The sequence below is a fragment of the Oncorhynchus kisutch genome, linkage group LG2 (assembly GCF_002021735.2).
Source record: "Oncorhynchus kisutch isolate 150728-3 linkage group LG2, Okis_V2, whole genome shotgun sequence".
Classification (NCBI taxonomy): Eukaryota; Metazoa; Chordata; class Actinopteri; order Salmoniformes; family Salmonidae; genus Oncorhynchus; species Oncorhynchus kisutch.
In genome coordinates, this window is record NC_034175.2 from 1,843,811 (window position 1) to 1,867,639 (window position 23,829).

At 40.8% G+C, this 23,829-nt stretch overlaps 1 protein-coding gene across 2 annotated transcripts; it reads left to right on the forward strand.

Annotated features, from left to right (window-relative positions):
• Nucleotides 1-9,555: 9,555 nt before the first annotated feature.
• Nucleotides 9,556-18,480, forward strand: LOC109905840 (uncharacterized). 2 transcript variants are annotated; one of them, XM_031837083.1, is made up of 7 exons: nucleotides 9,556-10,165; nucleotides 16,084-16,117; nucleotides 16,222-16,275; nucleotides 16,488-16,754; nucleotides 17,054-17,086; nucleotides 17,254-17,395; nucleotides 17,613-18,480. In XM_031837083.1, exons 2-7 carry the CDS (start codon nucleotides 16,096-16,098, stop codon nucleotides 17,671-17,673), a joined length of 579 nt encoding a protein of 192 aa, XP_031692943.1. In that variant the 5' UTR covers nucleotides 9,556-10,165; nucleotides 16,084-16,095; the 3' UTR covers nucleotides 17,674-18,480. The 2 variants fall into 2 exon arrangements, 1 of the variants encoding a protein (XP_031692943.1); XR_004211899.1 differs by lacking the exon at nucleotides 16,084-16,117 and having other exon boundaries at nucleotides 9,972-10,165.
• The last annotated feature ends 5,349 nt before the right edge of the window (nucleotides 18,481-23,829 follow it).

A 23,829-nucleotide genomic window follows, 5' to 3' on the forward strand; every position in this document is an offset into this window, starting at 1 on the left:
TGTTAATAGCCGAAGCTCTTCTTATTCCTAGAATCAGAAACAGTCAAAATGTCAGTGAGTGTCAAACCCTCAAGCCTCATCTCTCACACTGTACAGCAGAAGCATTTGGCTACTTCAACCGCGAGCTGGCAGGAGTATTGCCTTTCTTATCAATACATGAGTTTCTAAAGGTGTTTGTCATGTCTGCCCATATGCCTTGTACTGGATGGAGATGCTGTATACTGTGGTATGATCTACCTTTCTGGTCTGGTGATGAATATTGAATGGCACACCCATTCCCTCCCAAATTAGTAACATACCGTACGTTTTGCAAATTCGTAACATATAATACGAATTGTAATTCTAACATATCATACTAAATGGAGTGTTTCGCGTTTACATACAGAATAATACATTTGTTCTACTACAGGTTTTACTAAATCATTTCTTCCATCCTAGCCAAATGTAAAGCATTTGTTCTACTACAGGTTTTACTATATCATTTCTTCCATCCTAGCCAAATGTAAAGCATTTGTTCTACTACAGGTTTTACTATATCATTTCTTCCATCCTAGCCAAATGTAAAGCATTTGTTTGCATGCGCCTCCTCTATATCAAGGTGTTTTGGTACTTCCCTTATGCACTACGCTTTTTAGTGTGTTAACTTTTACTATACCACAGGTCAGTATAGTCTACCAGCCTAAAGATCTATCCTGCCCTCTATCCACCATTCATAGTGACAATAGTGTTAGGCGGATCGTTTGTCCAAGTCTGCAATAGGCTAACTACTGTAGCAATCATACCACACATAAAAGCATTCAAAGCTGCAACAATATCTATGCAGCTGACAAGCCAGGTGCATCATTACACATGAAAGAACAGTGAAGACATGAAACACAGATCAAAAAGCTCCCCTATTGATCTAGTTTAGGGACAATACAGTTATTACCTAGACTATAGTAGCCTACAACACCACAATGCAATGAATCATTTCATTACTGTTTTCAAATTAGTACACAATTATACTCTAGGCTGCAGTGAAAAAGTCCTGTGATTTGAAAGTTTCATTTCATTCATTCCATTTGGATCAGTTGTGGGTCTAATCTGACAGTTTATAAGGTCTAGAAAGGCACAGTACCAGGCCAGTCTGGCTGTATTTTTTATTGTGATACTGAATAAGCTGTTTCAGATCATCATTCTCCCAAGTGGTCCTATAATAATGTGACCACATATGCTCCCGGCAGGCCCAGTTATTCAGGAAAGCTTAACACTGCCTCCTCTCTGCACCTAGAACATAGAGCTTCAATATAGCCTAAATATTTATCCTTTAACTTTTAAAAGGTATTACCTTTTATACAGTGGGGCAAAAAAGTATTTAGTCAGCCACCAATTGTGCAAGTTCTCCCATTTAAAAAGATGAGAGAGGCCTGTAATTTTCATCATAGGTACACTTCAACTATGACAGACAAAATGAGAAAAAAAATCCAGAAAATCACATTGTAGGATTTTTTATGAATTTATTTGCAAATTATGGTGTAAAATAAGTATTTGGTCACCTACAAACAAGCAAGATTTCTGGCTCTCACAGACCTGTAACTTCTTCTTTAAGAGGCTCCTCTGTCCTCCACTCGTTACCTGTATTAATTGCACCTGTTTGAACTTGTTTTCAGTATAAAAGACACCTGTCCACAACCTCAAACAGTCACACTCCAAACTCCACTATGGCCAAGACCACCAGAAACTAAATTGTAGACCTGCACCAGGCTGGGAAGACTGAATCTGCAATAGGTAAGCAGCTTGGTTTGAAGAAATCAACTGTGGGAGCAATTATTAGGAAATGGAAGACATACAAGACCACTGGTAATCTCCCTAGATCTGGGGCTCCACGCAAGATCTCACCCTGTGGGGTCAAAATTATCACAAGAACGGTGAGCAAAAATCCCAGAACCACACGGGGGGACCTAGTGAATGGCCTGCAGAGAGCAGGGACCAAAGTAACAAAGCCTACCATCAGTAACACACTACGCCGCCAGGGACTCAAATCCTGCAGTGCCAGACGTGTCCCCCTGCTTAAGCCAGTACATGTCCAGGCCCGTCTGAAGTTTGCTAGAGAGCATTTGGATGATCCAGAAGAATATTGGGAGAATGTCATATGGTCAGATGAAACCAAAATATAACTTTTTGGTAAAAACTCAACTCGTCGTGTTTGGAGGATAAAGAATGCTGAGTTGCATCCAAAGAACACCATACCTACTGTGAAGCATGGGGGTGGAAATGTCATGCCTTGGGGCTGTTTTTCTGCAAAGGGACCAGGACGACTGATCCGTGTGAAGGAAAGAAAGAATGGAGCCATGTATCGTGAGATTTTGAGTGAAAACCTCCTTCCATCAGCAAGGCCATTGAAGATGAAATGTGGCTGGGTCTTTCAGCATGACAATGATCCCAAACACACTGCCCGGGCAACGAAGGAGGCTTTTAAGGTCCTGGAGTGGCCTAGCCAGTCTCCAGATCTCAACCCCATAGAAAATCTTTGGAGGGAGTTGAAAGTCTGTGTTGCCCAGCAACAGCCCCAAAACATCACTGCTCTAGAGGAGATCTGCATGGAGGAATGGACCAAAATACCAGCAACAGTGTGTGAAAACCTTGACCTCGTTTGACCTCTGTCATTGCCAACAAAGGGTATATAACAAAGTATTGAGATAAACTTTTGTTATTGACCAAATACTTATTTTGCACCATAATTTGCAAATAAATTCATTAAAAATCCTACAATGTGATTTTCAGGATTTTTTTCCTCATTTTGTCTGTCATAGTTGAAGTGTACCTATGATGAAAATTACAGGCCTCTCTCATCTTTTTAAGTGGGAGAACTTGCACAATTGGTGGCTGACTAAAATACTTTTTTGCCCCACTGTATGTGTATTTAACACAACCAGTCACAACCAGTTTTAATCTGATTAGGCAACTTCAAAAGACTCCTGTAGGCATGCGCACATTCATCCAAAATATAATTCCACCATCCTCAGAATGGCTTGAATGGCTTTCCATCCAACCTTCTTATGTAGTCTACATGTCGGATAAAAAATGCCACAGCAACATGGGAAAGCATGCAGTTTATTAGGCTACAGATGAAATAAATTAGGATGAACTTCACAGGGTGGTGAAAGTGCACAGCTATGAGGTTGATGAAGGGTCTTATTCTGGTGACATAATGATCGATGCTTGACATTTGACAAATACAAATAATCTTTCACTTTTGTCCATAATAACCTCATCATGTAGTAGGCTATACCTGCACTGTATCAGCACGCTGTTGGAAAGAGCGCACCTGCCAATACCAGAGTGGGCAATGTCGCTACATTATTATGTGACAAACCCATCAGTAGGCCTAGAGTTGAAAATGCATGGAAACTCATTTAACTTGTATTTTTTATTCAGTAAATGGGAATCGAACCTCAAATAAAACATGTATGTGCACAACGTATTTACAAGCAGACTTTTATCTGCAACAAGTCAATTTGATGGAAACACAACTTTGATGGGAAAATGCGACAGAGTTTCCCTTAGCCGGTAATTACGGCTTTTGTCTGACAAAACAATTAAAAGCCAATACATACAATTGTAGCCGGCCAAATTGTCCAGGAAAGGCTGTGCATTATGTACATATATGCACGAATTGAACGTGAGATTGTGTTGCTCCACAACAAGTGATTTAAACTGCTTGTGTCACATGCAGAGTGCAGTGCACACTGCGACTGTTAGTTTTCATAAAGCGGATATGGTGTTTTGGCACAAAATAATATTTTGATTTAATGAATGAAAGTAACATGTGTCTTTATGCTGAGGGCGGAGTCATAGCGTATCAAGAGACACTTTTCCACGCGTTCATTCATGTATGAACTTCTCTGACCTTGGAAGACAGGATACGCATTGAGCAAACAAGTTGAATACAAGTTGCCGTACGCTGCATTTCAGGGACCCAAAGGCATTCCAGACAAATTAAAGCTGAATCACTGGTCAGGGCATAGCACTTTCCATTCAACTTCAGGCAACTTTGATGTAAGGCTTGATCACAAATGAATTGACTACTTCTATCCATCACGCCCATTGTTGCTAATACATTGTTCACTAGATATGATGTAATTACACCCAACATAATGTTGGGTGAAAAACAGAATGCTTCCTACCACTAGATCACATAACTAGATGTGAGCTGGACGTGATCCTAACGCTGCCACCAATGTAACAGAAGAAAGTGAAAGCTGTAACAGGGACTCTAACCAGGGCTCATGCATGGCTAAGTGAGCTCTAACTGGCGTTGCCATGAAAGCCTAGTAGTCCTCTGGGCAGAGACAGAAGGCATATGCCTCGTTACAATAGCCTAAATATATAACATGATTGACAGTCCGTAATAATCATCATGAAACAGCCTTGGAAGTGCCAGAAGTGTAAGCCAACATGCAGTAATGGATTATTTTACATGAACCTGTTTAACTGCATTGATAAGGCTTTTACTTCATCGTAGTCCAGACTCGTTATAGTTGAAAATACCAGGCAGTTTGACCAGGGGAATTTAAACCAAACAGATTTTTTTTTGCAGGTCTTCTGTTTCCCCACATTTATTGATTAATTAATTTACCATCATGTAAATGTATCCCCATTTCCCCAATCAAATACCTTAATTGATACCACAAAAATAACAGACAGGTTTTTATTCCAGTCTGGCAACCCTCATAAAATCCGACATAGCACCAGTATCCCAGAGTATTAAGTGAAAACAAGCACGTGGTACTTATTAATGCATTGGCATTAATGAAAATAAAACCTGTAAGGCTACTATTATATTATAAGTATTTCAGTGACAACCTGGTTGATTAACAATATTGGGTTGTTAACATGTTTTTTAATTTTTTTTATAGAAAATAAATGTGGGACACAAAAAAAGGCACAACACCATTCCCAAAAAGCCTTTCTCCAATAACTTTCAAAAGCTCGCCCTCAAATTAAGCCATTTAATGCACAAAATCTGCTGAAAGACTTTTGAGGCATATTTGCACAAATTGAGTGAGAGATTGTGTTGTATCAGAGCATAGACTATAGCTCAGGAATGCCATGCATGCTTGTCTAATGGTTCAAATTACAATATGGAAGAGAAGAATAGATGAGGTGGAATGTGGCATTTTTTTATTGCCTCAGTAAGACTAACCTGGATCAATGAAGGTGGAAATAGTCCTCTTAACATTTTATAAAACGGATAGTTTTAGGGTAGTTGAGTACAGCCGAGGGATTGTGAAACCATGGGGCTAACATGTATATCCCTGAGATTGGTTGATATCCCACACACAGACTCAGAACCCTTTTAAAACAGACCCCTGGGGATGATCAGTCCAGTGGGGACTAGACTTTAGCCTACTAGAATATAATATAGCTACTTCATGACTGGGGGGAAAAGGTCATTGTTTGTGTTGTCAAAATATTTGTAACCCCACACCCCTAGATCCACCTGCTCAGTACTCTTGGGGAAATTAGATTGATGAAAGGCAGCAAAGATTTACATAATGTTTAAACTACATGTTTTTTATTTGCTTTACTCCACAGCAACATCCAAACATGAGTGGGGCGATACATATAATTAAGTCAACAATGTATTTGGAGTTTTAGTCATATATGGATTACTGAGAGTGAGAAACCATTAACAAGACCATATGAGGTGTTTGTAGTGACATCCACATGCATGAGCCCTTGATTATTTTGTTTTCGTTTCTTAGTCTGCCTGGCTCTGTGTCTGGCTGGCTCTGTGTCTGCCTGGCTCTGTGTCTGGCTGGCTGGTCTGTATCTGGTGCTTCTGTTGAAGGTGAGCTGTTCTCAAGCCTGCCATGCATGTGTTCATTATGGCGTCAAAATGAATGCATACTGTACTTTGTTTTATACACTCCAAATAAGTCACGTCCCCCGAGTTTTTAGTTTTACAAACCATGTCAGAGATTCAAAGAGACCCCCCCCACACACACATTCTGAAATTGCATTTTTGTCCCCCCCCCCAGTTTTATAATTGGAATGTGATACAGAAAGAGGCAACTGAGTGCTTTAGGACCATGCGGACGCCTCCGAGTGGTCGGGTAGGCTGTTCGGAGTGTTTATCCGACTGGATTAAATAAATACAAAGTTATGTCCCTCCCACTTCTAAACCCAAAGTTGCACCCCTGGTTCAGTTACTGGCACAATTACCCTAAACACCATAAAGAATGGAACACAACGAGCAGATACATTATTAACAGCAGCTCCAGGGCTCCCACCCAGAAAAAAAATCTGCTTCCCCATGATAGCCTAAGGCAGGCTCCCCTATGCATCTCACAGACACAGCCCACCCACCCTGTCAGCTCTGACAACACAAATATGTCAAGAGCATAACAGACCGTCTGTGGCAGACTATCACAAAGGTGTGATGCTATTATGAATCTAAATATGCCTCACTCTATTAACATAACTAAATAAACAGTTTTCCTCTGGTTATGTTACTACTCCACCTCCAGCTATTCAGTTAAACAATCTGTGCAGGAGAAAAATAATACTGTTGTTAGCTCTCCTTCCAACCAAGGTGCAGGAAGAGAAGAGCAACCACCCCCTCTTCTCAGCAGTCACACCCTCAGCCTCCCCCATCTCACACACACCTCACACAAGATGAGCATCATCTAATCTTTTTACTTAAATTTAAAAGAAGGTTCTGGATCCCAATGCTGTTCTGTCCGTATCTGACACCAATCTATTGCAGTGCAATACGCAGGCTGCTCTATTTAACCAACAGACAGAATATCATACCAGTTTTGTGAAGAAGACTGGATAATATAGTACGTCCAGAGAGAGACGTGAACTGTCTTCAACACCTACAAGGGATCACTTGACCCAACCTCTATTTAAATGTGTCCCCAGAGTTGGAGTGACAACAGAGAAAGAGAGAGAGAAATATGTCAAGACCTCCCGAAGAGGAGGGACAGATACTCTTAGCAGTAGAGAGACAAGAGAACAGTGGCTAAAGATAAGGGACAGATACTCTTAGCAGTAGAGAGACAAGAGAACAGTGGCTAAAGATAAGGGACAGATACTCTTAGCAGTAGAGAGACAAGAGAACAGTGGCTAAAGATGAGGGACAGATACTCTTAGCAGTAGAGAGACAAGAGAACAGTGGCTAAAGATGAGGGACAGATACTCTTAGCAGTAGAGAGACAAGAGAACAGTGGCTAAAGAGGAGGGACAGATACTCTTAGCAGTAGAGAGACAAGAGAACAGTGGCTAAAGAGGAGGGACAGATACTCTTAGCAGTAGAGAGACAAGAGAACAGTGGCTAAAGATGAGGGACAGATACTCTTAGCAGTAGAGAGACAAGAGAACAGTGGCTAAAGATGAGGGACAGATACTCTTAGCAGTAGAGAGACAAGAGAACAGTGGCTAAAGATAAGGGACAGATACTCTTAGCAGTAGAGAGACAAGAGAACAGTGGCTAAAGATGAGGGACAGATACTCTTAGCAGTAGAGAGACAAGAGAACAGTGGCTAAAGATGAGGGACAGATACTCTTAGCAGTAGAGAGACAAGAGAACAGTGGCTAAAGATGAGGGACAGATACTCTTAGCAGTAGAGAGACAAGAGAACAGTGGCTAAAGAGGAGGGACAGATACTCTTAGCAGTAGAGAGACAAGAGAACAGTGGCTAAAGATGAGGGACAGATACTCTTAGCAGTAGAGAGACAAGAGAACAGTGGCTAAAGATGAGGGACAGATACTCTTAGCAGTAGAGAGACAAGAGAACAGTGGCTAAAGATAAGGGACAGATACTCTTAGCAGTAGAGAGACAAGAGAACAGTGGCTAAAGATAAGGGACAGATACTCTTAGCAGTAGAGAGACAAGAGAACAGTGGCTAAAGATGAGGGACAGATACTCTTAGCAGTAGAGAGACAAGAGAACAGTGGCTAAAGAGGAGGGACAGATACTCTTAGCAGTAGAGAGACAAGAGAACAGTGGCTAAAGATGAGGGACAGATACTCTTAGCAGTAGAGAGACAAGAGAACAGTGGCTAAAGATGAGGGACAGATACTCTTAGCAGTAGAGAGACAAGAGAACAGTGGCTAAAGATAAGGGACAGATACTCTTAGCAGTAGAGAGACAAGAGAACAGTGGCTAAAGATAAGGGACAGATACTCTTAGCAGTAGAGAGACAAGAGAACAGTGGCTAAAGATGAGGGACAGATACTCTTAGCAGTAGAGAGACAAGAGAACAGTGGCTAAAGATGAGGGACAGATACTCTTAGCAGTAGAGAGACAAGAGAACAGTGGCTAAAGAGGAGGGAGGAGGAGTTACACTGGGGACTCTGTCTCTCAATGATGTACAATTACTCATTTTGTATACACAACTATTAAAACAAAAACAGAGCTCACTTGCACCCCTATGAAATGTCTTTTACAAAACAGTCAGGCTGTCTGACATTACAGTACATGAGGTACTTCTGAGAAAAATAATTTGTAAGACTTCTGGTCACACCCATGTAGATAGACAGCAGGGAGCTGGCATTTGAACTGTGAAGTTGAAGGCTACTTTGGAAATCACCCAAATGTATTTATATAATCTCAGAGCATTCCCAGGTTACAGTTTGATCCATACCTTCATCATGTCCACTGTTAGGGGCTGATGAGTCTGAAGGGAACATAGACTGGTATTAGGATACTAAACCACATGGTTTAAGTCTGAAAGCTGTTGTTGAGAGACTATGGGAGTGTTTGGTATTAGATGAGAAACGTATGGAGGGTGTTGGGGAGAAAGAGAATTGCTTGGCCAGATGTTTGGATCATGGAAACAAGATTGAATTCCTTTCAATGTGAAGTGTCATCTTCCTTTTATCTCTGATATGACTTGAATAAAAGTTTCAAGTTAAAAGTTTCAATGTCACATGCACAAGAACAGCCTTTATTGGAAGCTCTAACCCCAACAATGCAGTAATCAATAACAATGTAATACTAAAAATAACAAGGTAGAACAAAAACACACAAGAAATACAAAATAACAACACGAAAAAGTAAGTAAGCATACAGGGTCAGTTCCAGTACCATATCTGAAATAATCTGTCTGTAAACAATTGTTGGAAAAATGACTTGTGTCATGCACAAAGTTGATGTCCTAACCGACTTGCCAAAACTATAGTTTGTTACCAAGAAATTTGTGGAGTGGTTTTAATGACTCCAACAAGTGTAAGTAAACCTCCGACTCCAACTGTAAGTATCTTATACCACTGGTTAGGAGTTAGGTTAAAGAGTTAGGGGAAGGGTTAGCTAACATGCAAAGTAGTTAAAAAGTAGCAAGTAGTTGCAAAGTTGATAATTAGCTAAAGTTGTTCATGACAAGATTCAAACACGCAACCTTTGGGTTGCTAGACATTTGCGTTATATGCCCGGCTCCTCTGATCTGGGTCAGGTCCCGATTGGTGGCCTCATGGCCTCTGGTCTGTGTGAAATACCAACCAGCCCCGAAATTTGACATTTGTTTAGTTCCTAAACTAGAGGTCTTCTGGGAGCCGGAAATTAGACCGAACCAAAATGGACACGCTAACTTTCCACCCCAACCTAACAGAATCTGCCCATTTTTGAAAATCAATACCCTACCCAATTTGGATCCGAGGTGGACCAGATTCGACCCGAAACATGTACAAGATGAGAGAGGGCCGGGTCCAAGTAGGGTTGGGTGTATATCTAACCCAAAATGATCTAAAAGATTAAAAGTGCAGCTTTATTGCTGTGTATGCCAGCAACATTGATTTGACTTGATGTTTGAAGTTTTCTATCACTATAGGTGAATGTGTATTCTGGAATGTTTTCCTTTTTTTGAGGATGATGATTGTAGAAAAGGCTCTAATTTTTCTTAAACTTTAGTTAAATGTAACTTTACTTGCACCTTTTTGTTAACTGTCCCTTTAATTGCATGCGCCTCTGAGCCACAAATATGTGTAGAGATCGATTCGTATCAGTCCTCAAATGGCGCCGCTGACGTTATACAGCATTTTGGGCACAAGAGCTCTCTATACATCTCTACGCTCTGAGCGGCACACCTGCAACCAATTTTGTCTTTTAGTTCTGTGCCATACAATCCAAGCAGTTTTAAAGAACTTCTCTACCTTTATCTGTGCGTCCAATTCTCGAACGTAAGTAATCCGAAATATTGTTTACAGTTGACTTCCTTTTTCATGCATGTAGACTGTCATTTTACGATGCGCTGTAGGATGTTGAGTTACATCTTGATACGATTGGAAGGATCTTATTTATATATTTGTAAATGCTTTGGAGAGAATTCTAATTATAGTTCGAATACTTTAAGATTGTTACTATGTGCATGAGAAGGAATATTATGTTGTAAAATGTGCTGAAGCTAACGTTTTTATTTTTAGCACATAAATCTATGGAAATAAATGGACGATTTCAAAGGGCGAAAATAAATGGGAGCTCAAACTCTCTTAAACGCAACAAGTCTTTCTCCCTATACGTGTCCTCCAACCGGGACAGCTGCACGCGTATCAGCTCCTACTTCACCCAGTGCATTCAGAATAGGCAACCTGCCATAACCAGGTTATGTGATGATCGCGTGACAGACAGCAGTGCATAATTCCAATAATGTGTCGGTAACTCTGCATTAATAATTTAACTTATTTTTCAACAAAAGCCACGGGACAGAACTAGCGTATGACGAGTGAGTCACTCTGCTTTATGGTGAGAAATATCACACTTGGCTCGAGTCATTCAACATTTGTCTTAAAACTATCTTATTTAAAAACGAACATAACAATATTCTGCAACAAATATAGGACGAATGAAAGTGAAATTAAAATGAGCAAGAACAATATTTTCATCCTTCTCTCCTGCAACAAGTACACTACATGAACAAAAGTATGTGGACACCTGCTCCTCGAACATCTAATTCCAAACGCATGGGCATTGATATGGAGTTGATTCCCCCCCCCCCCTTTGCTGCTATAACAGCCTCCACTCTTCTGGGAAGGCTTTCCGTTTGGCGGTTAGGTCTGGTTCACAGTCATCGGTTAGGCCTGGTTCAGTCAGTGGTCAAATTCATCCCAAAGGTGTTCGATGGGGTAAATGCCAGGATTTGTGCAGGCCAGTCAAGTTCTTCCACGCTGAACTCGACAAACCATTTATGTATGGACCTTGCTTTGTGCACAGGGTCATTGTCACGCTGAAACAGGAAAGGACTACTCCAAACTGTTGCCACAACGTTGGAAGCATAACATTTCTCTTCACTAGAACTAAGAGGCCTGGCTCGAATCATGAGAAACCGCCCCAGACCATTATTCCTCTTCCACCAAACTTTACATTTGGCACTATGCATTTGGGCAGATGGCGTTCTCCTGGCATCCGCCGAACCCAGATTACTCCGGATTGTCAGATGGTGAAGTGTGATTCAACACTCTAGAGAACACGTTTCCAGAGTCCAATGGTGGCAAGCTTTACTCCACTCCAGCTGAAGTTTGGCATTGCACATGGTGATCTTCGGCTTGTGTGCGTCTGCTCAGCCATGGAAACTAATTTCATGAAGATCCCAACGAACAGTACTTGTGCTGTTGTTGCTTCCAGTGGCAGTTTGGAACTCGGTGGTGAGTGTTGCAACTGAGGACAGCCAATTTTAAATGTATTATTTTTACGCTCTTCAGCACTCGGCAGAACCTTTCTGTGCGCTTGTGCAGCCTACCACTTTGCTGTTGTTGCTCCTAGACTTTCCACTTCGCAATAACAGTACTTAGTTGACCGGGGCAGCAGAGCTTCCAACTGACTTGTTGGAAAGTTGCCATCCTATGACAGTGCCGCGTTGAAAGTCACTAAGCTCTTCAGTACGGGTCATTCTACTGCCAATGTTTGTCTATGGAGATTGCATGGCGGTGTGTGAGATTCTATACATCTGTCAGCAACTGGTGTGGCTGAAGTAGTCAAATACACTAAATGGCCTTCAAATTAGTGGATCTCCCTGGCATATTACAACATTTGTGCAGCAGCATACAATACATTTTTGGACTCACCGTTGTGCTGTGGTCACTTGAACAGGAAGGTGGTGCTGCAGCCCTTCTGGGAAAACTGTCATCAAAGTCTGGCATTCTCTAGATGAAGTCATGCTGGATTGATAGCATGGCCAATGTATTCAACTTCTGGCCCATGGAGTTGCGTGTGAATGTTTATCCTTTTTAAGCTTAGGAAAAGAGACCCTTCGGACAGATGTTTAAAACTCTTAAACCCAGACTTTAACCATACACCCTCTCCACCAAATGACAGGCAGGGAAGCAACACGTTCATTTAGACACTGATTCCTTCCTAACCACTCACGGTTGAATTTCCCACTTCTGAATATGTATGGCCGATGAACACCAATACATTGTATCTTTAATTTGTCTTCTTATGAAAAGGATTTGCCAGTAGATTGTCAAAAGGATTCATGATGACGGCTTATCTAGCCTGCTAGCCTGCTAGTCTGCTAGCCTGCTAGTCTGCTACCTAAGTATGATGGTGACATGATTTGTCATATCAAAGCTAGAAATGTGATTTGTCAATTTTTATCTGTGGCCAATGGACGGGCACTTCTATTGTAAATCTATGGCAGCACCCAAGGGGACTTCATCTGCCTAGCTCTCCCTGTAGATTATGTGGTGAGTGTCCCCATGAGTGACAACCTTGAGCCAATAAAGTTATATGTGATTAGTGAGGACAGTTAGCCTCCCTCACATCATTCAAGAAGATTGAAATTCATATTCCTGTGAAACTAATTGAGATCAAATGGTTGGCATGCATGCGGCATGGACGTTTGACCTCTAAAACGTGAAGAATTGTCGTTCACGATTGACAGTGATGGCCAAATAAAAAATATAACTACAACACTGGTTATAATACATGTAAAGCAATTGCCATGTGTGGTCAACTGATAACTCCAGCACCATTTTGATTGAGACCGTATCATTGTGTTGCTTTGAGACAAGCATGGGAACTCATCTTGACAGATCAATCAGTCAGATTTCTGTTTTCACTGAATCTCCGTTTCGATATTTGGTTACAATTTAGGCTGGGAAATGTCAGCTAATTTGATCAAGAGCATTCACCTCATTAATCTCGAATTTGAAAACAATGCAGATATTCTACACACACGCATTATGGCCTACCTGATGAGCTTCCCTGATTTCCTGAACTTTACAATACTTTTCTGATTCATTTCAGTCTCTTGGCCTACTGATGCGAATACATCTTTCTACACTTTCCCCATAGGCTATTCAAGTCATTTGACTTATTCTTTATTGTTTAAAAAGGCCTACATTGTTTCAATTTTTTAAAACATTTTTATTTCACCTTTATTTAACCAGGTAGGCCAGTTGAGAACAAGTTCTCATTTACGTCTGTGACCTGGCCAAGATCAAGCAAAGCAGTGCGACAGAAACAAACATACAGTCCAGAACACAATAGAAAATCTATATACAGTGTCTGCAAAAGAAGTAAGGACTAGCAATAAATAGGACTTAGTGGCAAGTAATTACAATTTAGCAATTAACACTGGAATGATAGATGTGCAGATGAGGATGTGCAAGTATAAATACTGGTGTGTAAAAGAGCAACAACAAATATGGGGATGGGGTAGGTAGTTGGTTGGATGGGCTATTTACAGGTTTTAAAATATTGCTCTAGCTTGTGTTTTGTCCCATTTATAGTCTGCAGTCAAAAATCCATCAATTGGGTAGTCAGCACAGCAAATATAAAACAGCTGGTGTTTAACTTGTGGCCGTCAATGAACAGCAGGCAGCAGCTTGAAGATATGTCAAAATACAATAGCATGAAGATTATTATTATTATTTTTTAATAGGTGAGTACAACTAGAAAGGTGGACTATAACTTATCCCTCATATTGTAGGACTAAAATCTGTGTATCCACTCTTCATTGGCCTACGCTATTGGTTGCATTTAACCTGTTTGGGGTAGGGGGCAGCATTTTCCCTTTTGGATAAATAGCGTGCCCAAACTGAACTGCCTCCTACTCTGTCCCAGATCCTAATATATGCATACTATGATTAGTATTGGATAGAAAACACTCTGAAGTTTCTAAAACTGTTTGAATCATGTCTGTGAGTATAACATAACTTATTTAGCAGGCGAAACCCCGAGGACAAACCATTCAGATTATTATTTTTAAGTCTGTCTTTTCAATATGTTTTCATGGGGAATCCTTTCCTGCAGTTCCTGCCGCTTCTACTGGATGTCACCAGTTTGTAGAAATTGGTTGAGGTTTTTCCTTTGTGTAATGAAGAAGTACCATAGCTCAGAACGAACGTCACTTCATGTGTACCTTTTGATAGAGGCGCGTAAACCAGAAAAGTAGCGTCAGTTTGTTTTGCTCCTGTATTGAACACAGATCATCCCGTCTTCAATTTGATCGATTTATATACGTTTAGAAATACCTAAAGTTGTATTACAAAAGTAGTTTGAAATGTTTTGGCAAAGTTTACAGGTAACTTTTGAGATATTTTGGAGCGACGTTGCGTAAGTTGGAAGCAGTGTTTTTCTGGATCAAACAAATTTACATTTTGGATATATATCGACGGAATTAATCGAGCAAAAGGACCATTTGGGATGTTTATGGGACATATAGGAGTGCCAACAAAAGAAGCTCGTCAAACATAAGGCATGATTTATATATTTATTTCTGCGTTGTCGCGCCTGCAGAGTTGAAATATGCTACTCTCATTGTTTAATAGCACATCTTATGCTTTCGCAGAAAAGCCTTTTTGAAATCTGACATGTTGGCTGGATTCACAACGAGTGTAGCTTTAATTTGCTATCTTGCATGTGTCATTTAACGAAAGTTAGATTTTTATAGGAATGTATTTGAATTAGGCGTCCCATGTCGGACGCAAGCTTCCCGCCTACCCCAGAGAGGTTTTAATAAATGGATCGTTCGTTGTGTTGCTCTCCCTATGTAAGTCGGAGTAGCATGTCATAAAAAAAATGTGTGTGGTTACAATAATATTTTTTTATACGTCTCCAGTCATGTAGAATTGCAGGAAATTAATACCATCTTAATTAAAGATTCCTAATTTAAGACATTGACCTGATATTTCTTACATCCGTAGATTATGGCAGGTAGCTGTAGCCATCGTGGTTAGTGTTGGAGCCAGCAACCTGATTTATTTTGAACAAATGCAACGGAATATAACTAGTTTGAGTCAATCAGCTTTATGCTGACGCATATCACACTTTACTCCACTCATTCAACATTAGTCAACTTCTATTTAAAATAACAAAAATGGCCCATAAAATAACACATTTACAAAAATATAGGACTAATAAAATGTGACATTAAAATATACCTTTTCATAACTTTTTAAGCTACATGGTGATACATTGGTTAATGCCTACTAAAACTAAATAGGCCATGCTTATGTTAATAATACTCTGTATGTGTTGCGCTTCACCGCACTGACATTTCTTCCCTCCTTATCAACGACGTCCATGTAGAGGATTTGCCCTTCAGTTTTTCCTCCATGTAGGACTTTTATTTTTTATTTATTTAACCTTTATTTAACTAGGCAAGTCAGTTAAGAACAAATTCTTATTTTCAATGATGGAACAGTGGGTTAACTGCCTGTTCAGGGGCAGAACGACAGATTTGTACCTTGTCAGCTCGGGGTTTGAACTTGCAACCTTCCGGTTACTAGTCCAACGCTCTAACCACTAGGCTACACTGCTCTTTCTCCTTCCATTTCTATTTTTTTAGATGCTTTTTTAGACGCTCACTATGAAAATTCAATGTGTGAAATGTGCCTTTATGTTGGTCATAAATTACCAACATAAAGGCCAAGGGGTGGTAGGTAGCCTAGTGGTTAGTGTTGGGCCAGTAACCGAAATTTTGCAGAATCGAATCCTCGAGCTGACAAGGTAAAAATCTGTCATTCTGCCCCTGAACAAGGCAGATAAATACTTCATAACTGGGGGGAAAAATGGCTCAGTACTCTTGATGACATTGATGAATGGCAGCAAAGGTTTGCCTAATGTTTACACAATGTTTATTTGCTTTACGCCACAGTAACATCCAAACATGAGTAGGGCGATACATCCAAGTAAGTCAACAATGTGTTTTTGAGTTTTAGTCATATAGAAATTGTTAACAAGACCATGAGTGTGTGTTTGCACATGCATGAGACCTTTTTAATTTTTTTCTTAGTCTGCCTGGCTCTGTGTCTGGCTGGCTGGGCTGTATCTGGTGCTTCTGTTGAAGGTGAGCTGTTCTCATGCCTGTCATGCATGTGTTGATCTCACCATTTCATTTGTGCATTTTTAATTCCCTAAACATAATTTGTATTTTAAAGTACAGTGAGGATGTAGAGTAATGTTTTGACCCAGTCTGATCTAAAACTAAGTGTAGTAACTTTGATATTTAATGTTGTACTCTGTTTAACTAGCCCTCTTCCTGTTGTCTTCATCTCTCAGGGGAGAAGACCTCCCCTGTCTGTTACCTCTGTAACCATGATAACTGCCCAACCGTTGAGTATGTTTATGACCATTTGACGGCTAATTTGACTCTGTGGTCGCGAGGTAAAATGGTTGACCTCCCTCCCTGCCCCACCCACTCCCCTCTGTCATCTGGAGGATGCTTGGTGTGTGTTGACAACCAGAAGATCTACGCTGTGTGTGACTCAGAGATCATCAAGCCAGTCTTTGAGGGCCAAGGCAACTCCATGCCTATTATCAAAGCCAGTGAGTTTCTGTGAGGGCCCATGAAAGTACAACCTGGGAAGAGGATAGTCAATAGAGGGAACAAACAAAGCAGTTTACAGGAAATGGTCATAGGTGTCAATTAATTATTGCTACGGTGCTATTGGAAGTTGTAGTTTATTATACAGTATGGTATATTGCTTTATTGTGTCTCAAACCAGTCACTGCTATAAGCATTTCCCAGCTGATCCAGCCCTCTGTTGTAGGGACTCATTCCTGTACTGTCATTACAGATTGCCCCAGCATTGTTTCAACTAATAATACCTGTACTGTCATTACAGATTGCAAAAGCATTGTTTCAACTGATTGGACGGGTGAGTGCCATTCAATATTCAAACTGTATTTCACTTTGTTGTTCATCAAGGATTTTCTACAAATCTATTCTTAAGATCAACAATCTGTAGTAGAGTATAACAGTCTTAGATGATGATTAGTGTTCTTTGTGTTCAAATGCTCCCCTGTCCTCCTCTCCCACAAACAGATCCAAATGTCCCCACTTCCACCCCTGGTGGTACTGGGAGGTTATCTAAGGAAGAAGAGATCACTATTGGCATTTTAGCTGCTACCCTCTCCTTCCTTGCCATCCTCGTCATTGTTGCTTGGCGCTACAAGGACCAGATTAAGTAAGCGGTTTACGGGCTAAAATACATATCCCCCTCTATCGGTGAATACAGGTTTAACACTCATGTGGTATACATGCTTTTATACAGTCACTAAGCCTGGGCACCTAACCTGACTCATCATATTGTTGCCTTCTGTGTTTTTAAAGACCTGTGAGAGAATTACACATCATCAATGTGCTCTCTTTTGGCAGATTTATTTGACTGATTGTCTTTTCAGGTGTCTTCCAGTGGCCCTTCCAGCAGTCAAATCAGGGGAACCCAGGTACTATTCAAACTAACTGAAGAAAGAGTTTGATACCATCAGCCGAGGAATAGTTGGACCTGCAGGGAATAGGGGTGTGCCAAGATTTGAATCTCATTTACATTTACCCTGTTTAGAAATGTATTGGATATGTCCTATTTAAACCTATGGTGTGTATTTAATCTGCAACCGGTGTTCTCTTAGGTTCAGATGACCTTCAGCTCTATCAGCCAGGTGGCTGTGTAACTGTAACACTGTCTCCCCATCACGTCGGGTTGTTAGTTTGATAGCTTTAACTCTGCACATTTACAACAGGCAAGTTTAAAAACACTGCTTCAAACTAATCATGGTCTAGATTGAAGAGAGTTGAATCAGTTGTGTTATAGATTGTTTACCTAGGCAGCCCATATATTTATCCCAGATTGTGAATACAATAAGGCATTATGTCATACTGGAGTCAGGGAGGTAAACAGGAAAGCTCTTGTTCTGTTTTGGTATTTACTGTTCATATCCATAGTGACCCACTTGAAACAAATAGACATTTCTGTATCTAGGTTTGGTGTAATTGACCTGATTTGTAAATCGACCTGTACAGTTGCTCTGTGTTTGGCTGAGAGACTGCTGTGGGAACAACCATGAGACAGAAAACTGGATTAAAAGTTTAAACGCTTTCAATGTGTATCCAGATATGGATTTTAGTCAATAGGAATGGAACTCCTAAAACCTGTTTCCTGTCCCTTTCACCCTTTCTTCTTCTCTGGGTATGGCCTCACCAGTTTTATGAACAGATGTGATTGTACTGCTATTTATGTGCTGTGTAAATAAACACATGCCCAGCCAGCGATCCCAGGTCTTTGGCGTTTTATTCTGAAAATAGACAAGGAAAGAGCACATAAGATGAGCATCACTTGCACCAGGATATTGATGGCTGTAGAATCCCTTGCATGTAAATAGTAGACTGGGCTTTTTCTAATCAAATAGAACAATGACAAAAATAGGATGGACTAGATTATGTATCAACTGACAATACACAAGGAAAGAACTTGAATTAATTTTGACATGACTGCATAATCTAGTCTGCTTTGGTGACAAAACAGATGGCACTGTGATAGACTGCATCCAGTTTGTTGAGTAGTGTTGGAGGCTATTTTATAGATGACATCACCGAAGTCGAGGATCGGTAGGATGGTCAGTTTTACGAGAATGTGTTTGGCAGCATAAGTGAAGGATGCTTTGTTGTGATAAAGGAAGCCAATTCTAGTTTTAATTTTGGATTGGAGATGCTTAATGTGAGTCTGGAAGGAGAGTTTAGTCTAACCAGACACCCAGATATTTGTAGTTGTCCGAGCCGTCCAGAGTAGTGATGCTGGACGGGCGAGCAGGTGCGGGCAGTGATCGATTGAATAGCATGCATTTAGTTTTACTTGCGTTTTAAGAGCAGTTGGAGGCCACGGGAGGAGAGTTGTTTGGCATTGAAGCCCGTCTGGAGGTTAGTTAACAGTGTCCAAGGAGAGGCCAGAAGTATACAGAATGGTGTCGTCTGCGTAGAGGTGGATCAGAGAATCACCAGCAGCAAGAGCAACATCATTGATGTATACAGAAAAGAGTCGGCCTGAGAATTGAACCCTGTGGCACACCCATAGACTGTCAGAGGTCCGGACAACAGTCCCTCCGATTTGACACACTGAACTCTATCAGAGAAGTAGTTGGTAAACCAGGCGAGGCAATCATTTGAGAAACCAAGGCTGTCGAGTCTGCCAATAAGAATGTTGTGACTGACAGAGTCGAAAGCCTTGGCCAGGTCGATGAATACGGCTGCACAGTAATGTCTCTTATCGATGTCGTTTAGAACCTTGAGCGTGGCTGAGGTGCACCCATGACCAGCTCTGAAACCAGATTGCATAGCGGAGAAGGTATGGTGGATTCGAAATGGTCAGTAATCTGTTTAACTTGGCTTTCAAAGACCTTAGAAAGAGGGTAGGATAGATATAGGTCTGTAGCAGTTTGGGTCTAGAGTGTCACCCCCTTTGAAGAGGGTCATAAGACAATACATATTTCCACCAGTGGTAGGATATACAGTGAGGGGAAAAAAGTACTTGATCCCCTGCTGATTTTGTATGTTTGCCCACTGACAAAGAAATGATCAGTCTAATTTTTTATTTTTTGAAATGTTACCCCTTCTCCCCAATTTTCGTGGTATCCAATTGTTTTTAGTAGCTACTAGGTTTGAGCTTTAAGCGTCCGTGAGTTTTAATAGGTTCATTTAGAACCGAACACTGAAACTCAGGGTTCATTCAAGAAAGTCTGAAGTTGAATTGAGAAGATGGATGATGGGATTCAAGGTTGATGTTCTATTGATGTGTTGAGAAGAAGAGTTTGACTACAGTACCAATCAAACGTTTCTTTATTTTGACTATTTTCTCAATTGTAGAATAAAGACAAACTATAAAATAACACATGGAATCATGTAGAAACCAAAAAAAGTGTTAAATCAAAATATATTTTATGAGATTCTTCAAAGTAGCCACCCTTTGCCTTGATGACAGCTGTTCCCATAGACTTTGTCACAGAAAAATGAGAAGCGCTACACTGTCTGTATGGTAAATTCTACATTGCTGGGAGGGGTTTCTATTTAATTATTTTCTGGCTACTTGGAGTTTATATAATTCAATATATTTCTATATGACTCATTCTATTGCTCTGTGATTGAATTTGGAAGTGGAATCAATCAATATGATACACTACCTCCCTGTGTTAAGCGAGTAAAGGCCACCCAGAGAGCCACTGAGGTGGACCGGGAGCTCCAGACACTGAAAAATGTGATCCTGCAGGGGTGGCCTGAAGTGAAAAAACATGTACCCTTGGAAGTAGCCATATTTTCACAACAGAGATGAGCTGAGTGTGCAAAATGTAGTTATCTTCAGAGGTGATCGAGGCATTGTGCCTACTGCCCTGAGGTCAGAGATAATGCAGAGAATCCATTCCTCACACAGGAACAGAGAAGAGCTTGCGAATGTGTCTACTGGCCAGGCATGAACGCACAGCTGAGAACATACATGGCACAATGTAGCACCTGCACTGCATGGGGTGTGATGCAGCAGGAAGAGATGCTGAGGCCACACGAAGCACCAAAGCGTCCCTGGGAAAAATACGGGACTGACCTGTTCCAGTTCAACTACAGAGACTACATGGTCACAGTAGATTATCTCTCCAACTTCTGGGAAGTGAACCATTGAGAAGTCAAACGGTCATTAGAAAACTGAAGACAGAATTTGCACGCTATGGGATACCTGACATCCTTTACTCAGACAATGGCCCCCAGTACTCTACAGACGAGTTCTGAAGTTTCATCAAGGCTTGGGACTTTGCACACAAAACAGTCTCCAGGATACCCGTAAAGTAATGGTAAAATGGAATAGGAGGTGAAAACAGTGTTGTAACGTTGCATTGATGTGACGACTGCTGTTCATCGAATTATTAACTGATTAAATGAATCAGGTAATTATTAACTCATTAACCTTGGGAAAGTTTTGGCTTTGAGTTTCAATTTCTCAAATTAACTCAAAGAATATAGATTTTACAACAGTCGCTAATTAATCAATTTCCTCTACAGTCTCATTCTGAACATCACATAATCTGGGAATCTGCACAAACCCGAGTCTCACTAAATAAGTCCATACCATTGAATTGATTATTTATTTACTAACAAGCTAAAATGATATAAGACACACAAACAGAGTCTAGACCATTGATTAGAACAGGTCCCTAGCGGGCCAACACAATATGACATGTATTACACAAAATGGTGATTTCAAAAGAGAGAATGCAATGGATGTAATGGAGTCCAGGTGAGTATCATGATGATCTGCAGGTGCGCGTAATGATGGATCCCAGGACAGGTGGTTAGTATACCGGAGGGGAGGAGCAGAAACACTACCATTCAAAAGTCTGGGGTCACTTACTAATGTTCTTGTTTCTTAAAGTAAACAAATGTTTTTTCCATTAAAATAACATCAAATTGATCAGAAATACAGTGTAGACATTGTTAATGTTGTAAATGACTATTGTAGCTGGAAACGGCTGATTTGTTATGGAATATCTACATTATCAGCAACCATCACTCCTGTGTTCCAATAGCACATTGTGTTAGCTAATCCAAGTTTATCATTTTAAAAGGCTAATTGATCATTAGAAAACCCTTTTGCAATTATGTTAGCACAGCTGAAAACTGTTGTCTGATTAAAGAAGCAATAAAACTGGCCTTTAGACTAGTTGAGTATCTGGTTTGAGTATCTGGTTTGAGTATCTGGTTTGGCTACAGTAAAACAAGTAGTGTCAGATTGAAAAGGTGAAACTGTATTACTCTAACCTTGATTGATGGGGACATGGTCATTACTGTGGAGATTGGTGGCAGGCTTGTAAGGTCCATGACTGCAGTTAGCTGGAGAACACAAAATAAAAAGTAATGAATCAGTCATTTGTCTGTCACACCGCAATAAAAGTACTGCTGCTAATACTGTCTGTCAACTGTGACAAACTTCCCATGTCACATCCTGTCACTCATTCATACAACAGCCTCTAGCAGCTTTGTTCTTAGTGTGTGTGTTTACTCACTGAGGCACTGCACCTCCCAAAATGGTGCCTGTAAGAGAGAAAAAAAACTGGTTGAAAAGAGGACAGAGAGAGAAAGAAAATATTCTAGTAGATGTCCTGATTGAACATGTCAGGATTTACACTAACACTCACATGACATATCCCTCCCACCCCTGTCCTTCCTGATGAAGTAGGTAACATGTTAAAAACTGGGACGTAGACAAACTACGACATAGACACATACATGATCTTATTGGTGTATCTTAAACCATGTCCGTGCTTCATCAGATCCAACAGACACACTAGAGTAACCACATCAGTAACAGGAACATACCACAGTCAGCATGCAGTCCATTGAGTAGGTCAGTCTGTCCAGGCAGCCTAAGATAGTGATGGAGTGACTGGTCTGAGCCAAAGTACGGTTTGTGTCTCTCTCTTTGTCATTGGCAAGAACAGTCATCTAAATAAAGTCAAATAGACAACATAAGTCAAGAGGTTTAACATAAAGTACTGTAGTTCAGTGTTTCCCAACTACTGGTACTAAAGAACTACTGGGTGTGCAGGCTTTTGTTCAAGCTCAGCACTAACACACTGTATTGCTTATCATGAACATGATTAGTTGAATCAGGTGGGCGATGTCTGTGCTAGGTTGGAGCAGAAGGCTGTAGCTCTTTAGAACCAGGGTTACAATTACTTAAACATTTGTACCAACAGATGTAACTCCTTAATGAGTCGTCATATTGTTGGTAGCTTCTGCTGTCACTCGCGTTTTCATCCAACCACTGGGTCTCGCAATTGGCCAAAGGCGGTGATTCAGATAGTTCATGGAGGTCATAGGTCGTATAGTTAGGATGTTGGATGCCTTATGATTAACGAGACGTGGTGTGATCATAACACACAGGAACTCAAGTCCTTCTGTTCACCTGACTTAGAATTCCTCACAATCAAATGTCGACCGCATTATCTACCAAGGGAATTCTCTTCGATTATAATCACATCCGTATTTATTCCCCCCCAAGCAGACACGTCGATGGCCCTGAACAAACTTTATTTGACTCTATGTAAACTGGAAACCACATATCCTGAGGCTGCATTCATTGTAGCTGGGGATTTTAACAAGGCTAATCTGAAAACAAGACTCCCTAAATTCTATCAGCACATCGATTGTGCAACCAGGGCTGGTAAAACCCTGGATCATTGTTATTCTAACTTCCGCGACGCATATAAGGCCCTCCCCCGCCCTCCTTTCGGAAAAGCTGACCACGACTCAAGTTTGTTTCTTCCAGCGTACAGACAGAAACTAAAACAAGAAGCTCCCGCGCTCAGGTCTGTCAACGCTGGTCTGACCAATCTGATTCCACGCTTCAAGACTGCTTCGATCACGTGGATTGGGATATGTTCCGCATTGCGTCCAACAACAAATACGCTGATTCGGTGAGCGAGTTCAATAGAAAGTGCATCGGCGATGTCGTACCCACAGCGTCTATTAAAACATTCCCAAACCAGAAACCGTGGATTGATGGCACGAAACTGCTTTTAACCCGGGCAAGGTGACCGGAAACATGACCGAATACAAACATTGTAGCTATTCCCTCTCCAC

Bases quoted from the DNA above. Each gene is read 5' to 3' on its own strand.
- LOC109905840 (XM_031837083.1), top strand. From the start codon at position 16,096: ATGAGTAGGGCGATACATCCAA. The intron at 16,118-16,221 runs GTAAGTCAACAA...TTTTTTTCTTAG, and splicing joins GAGTAGGGCGATACATCCAA to TCTGCCTGGCTCTGTGTCTG. The intron at 16,755-17,053 runs GTGAGTTTCTGT...CTGTCATTACAG, and splicing joins CATGCCTATTATCAAAGCCA to ATTGCAAAAGCATTGTTTCA.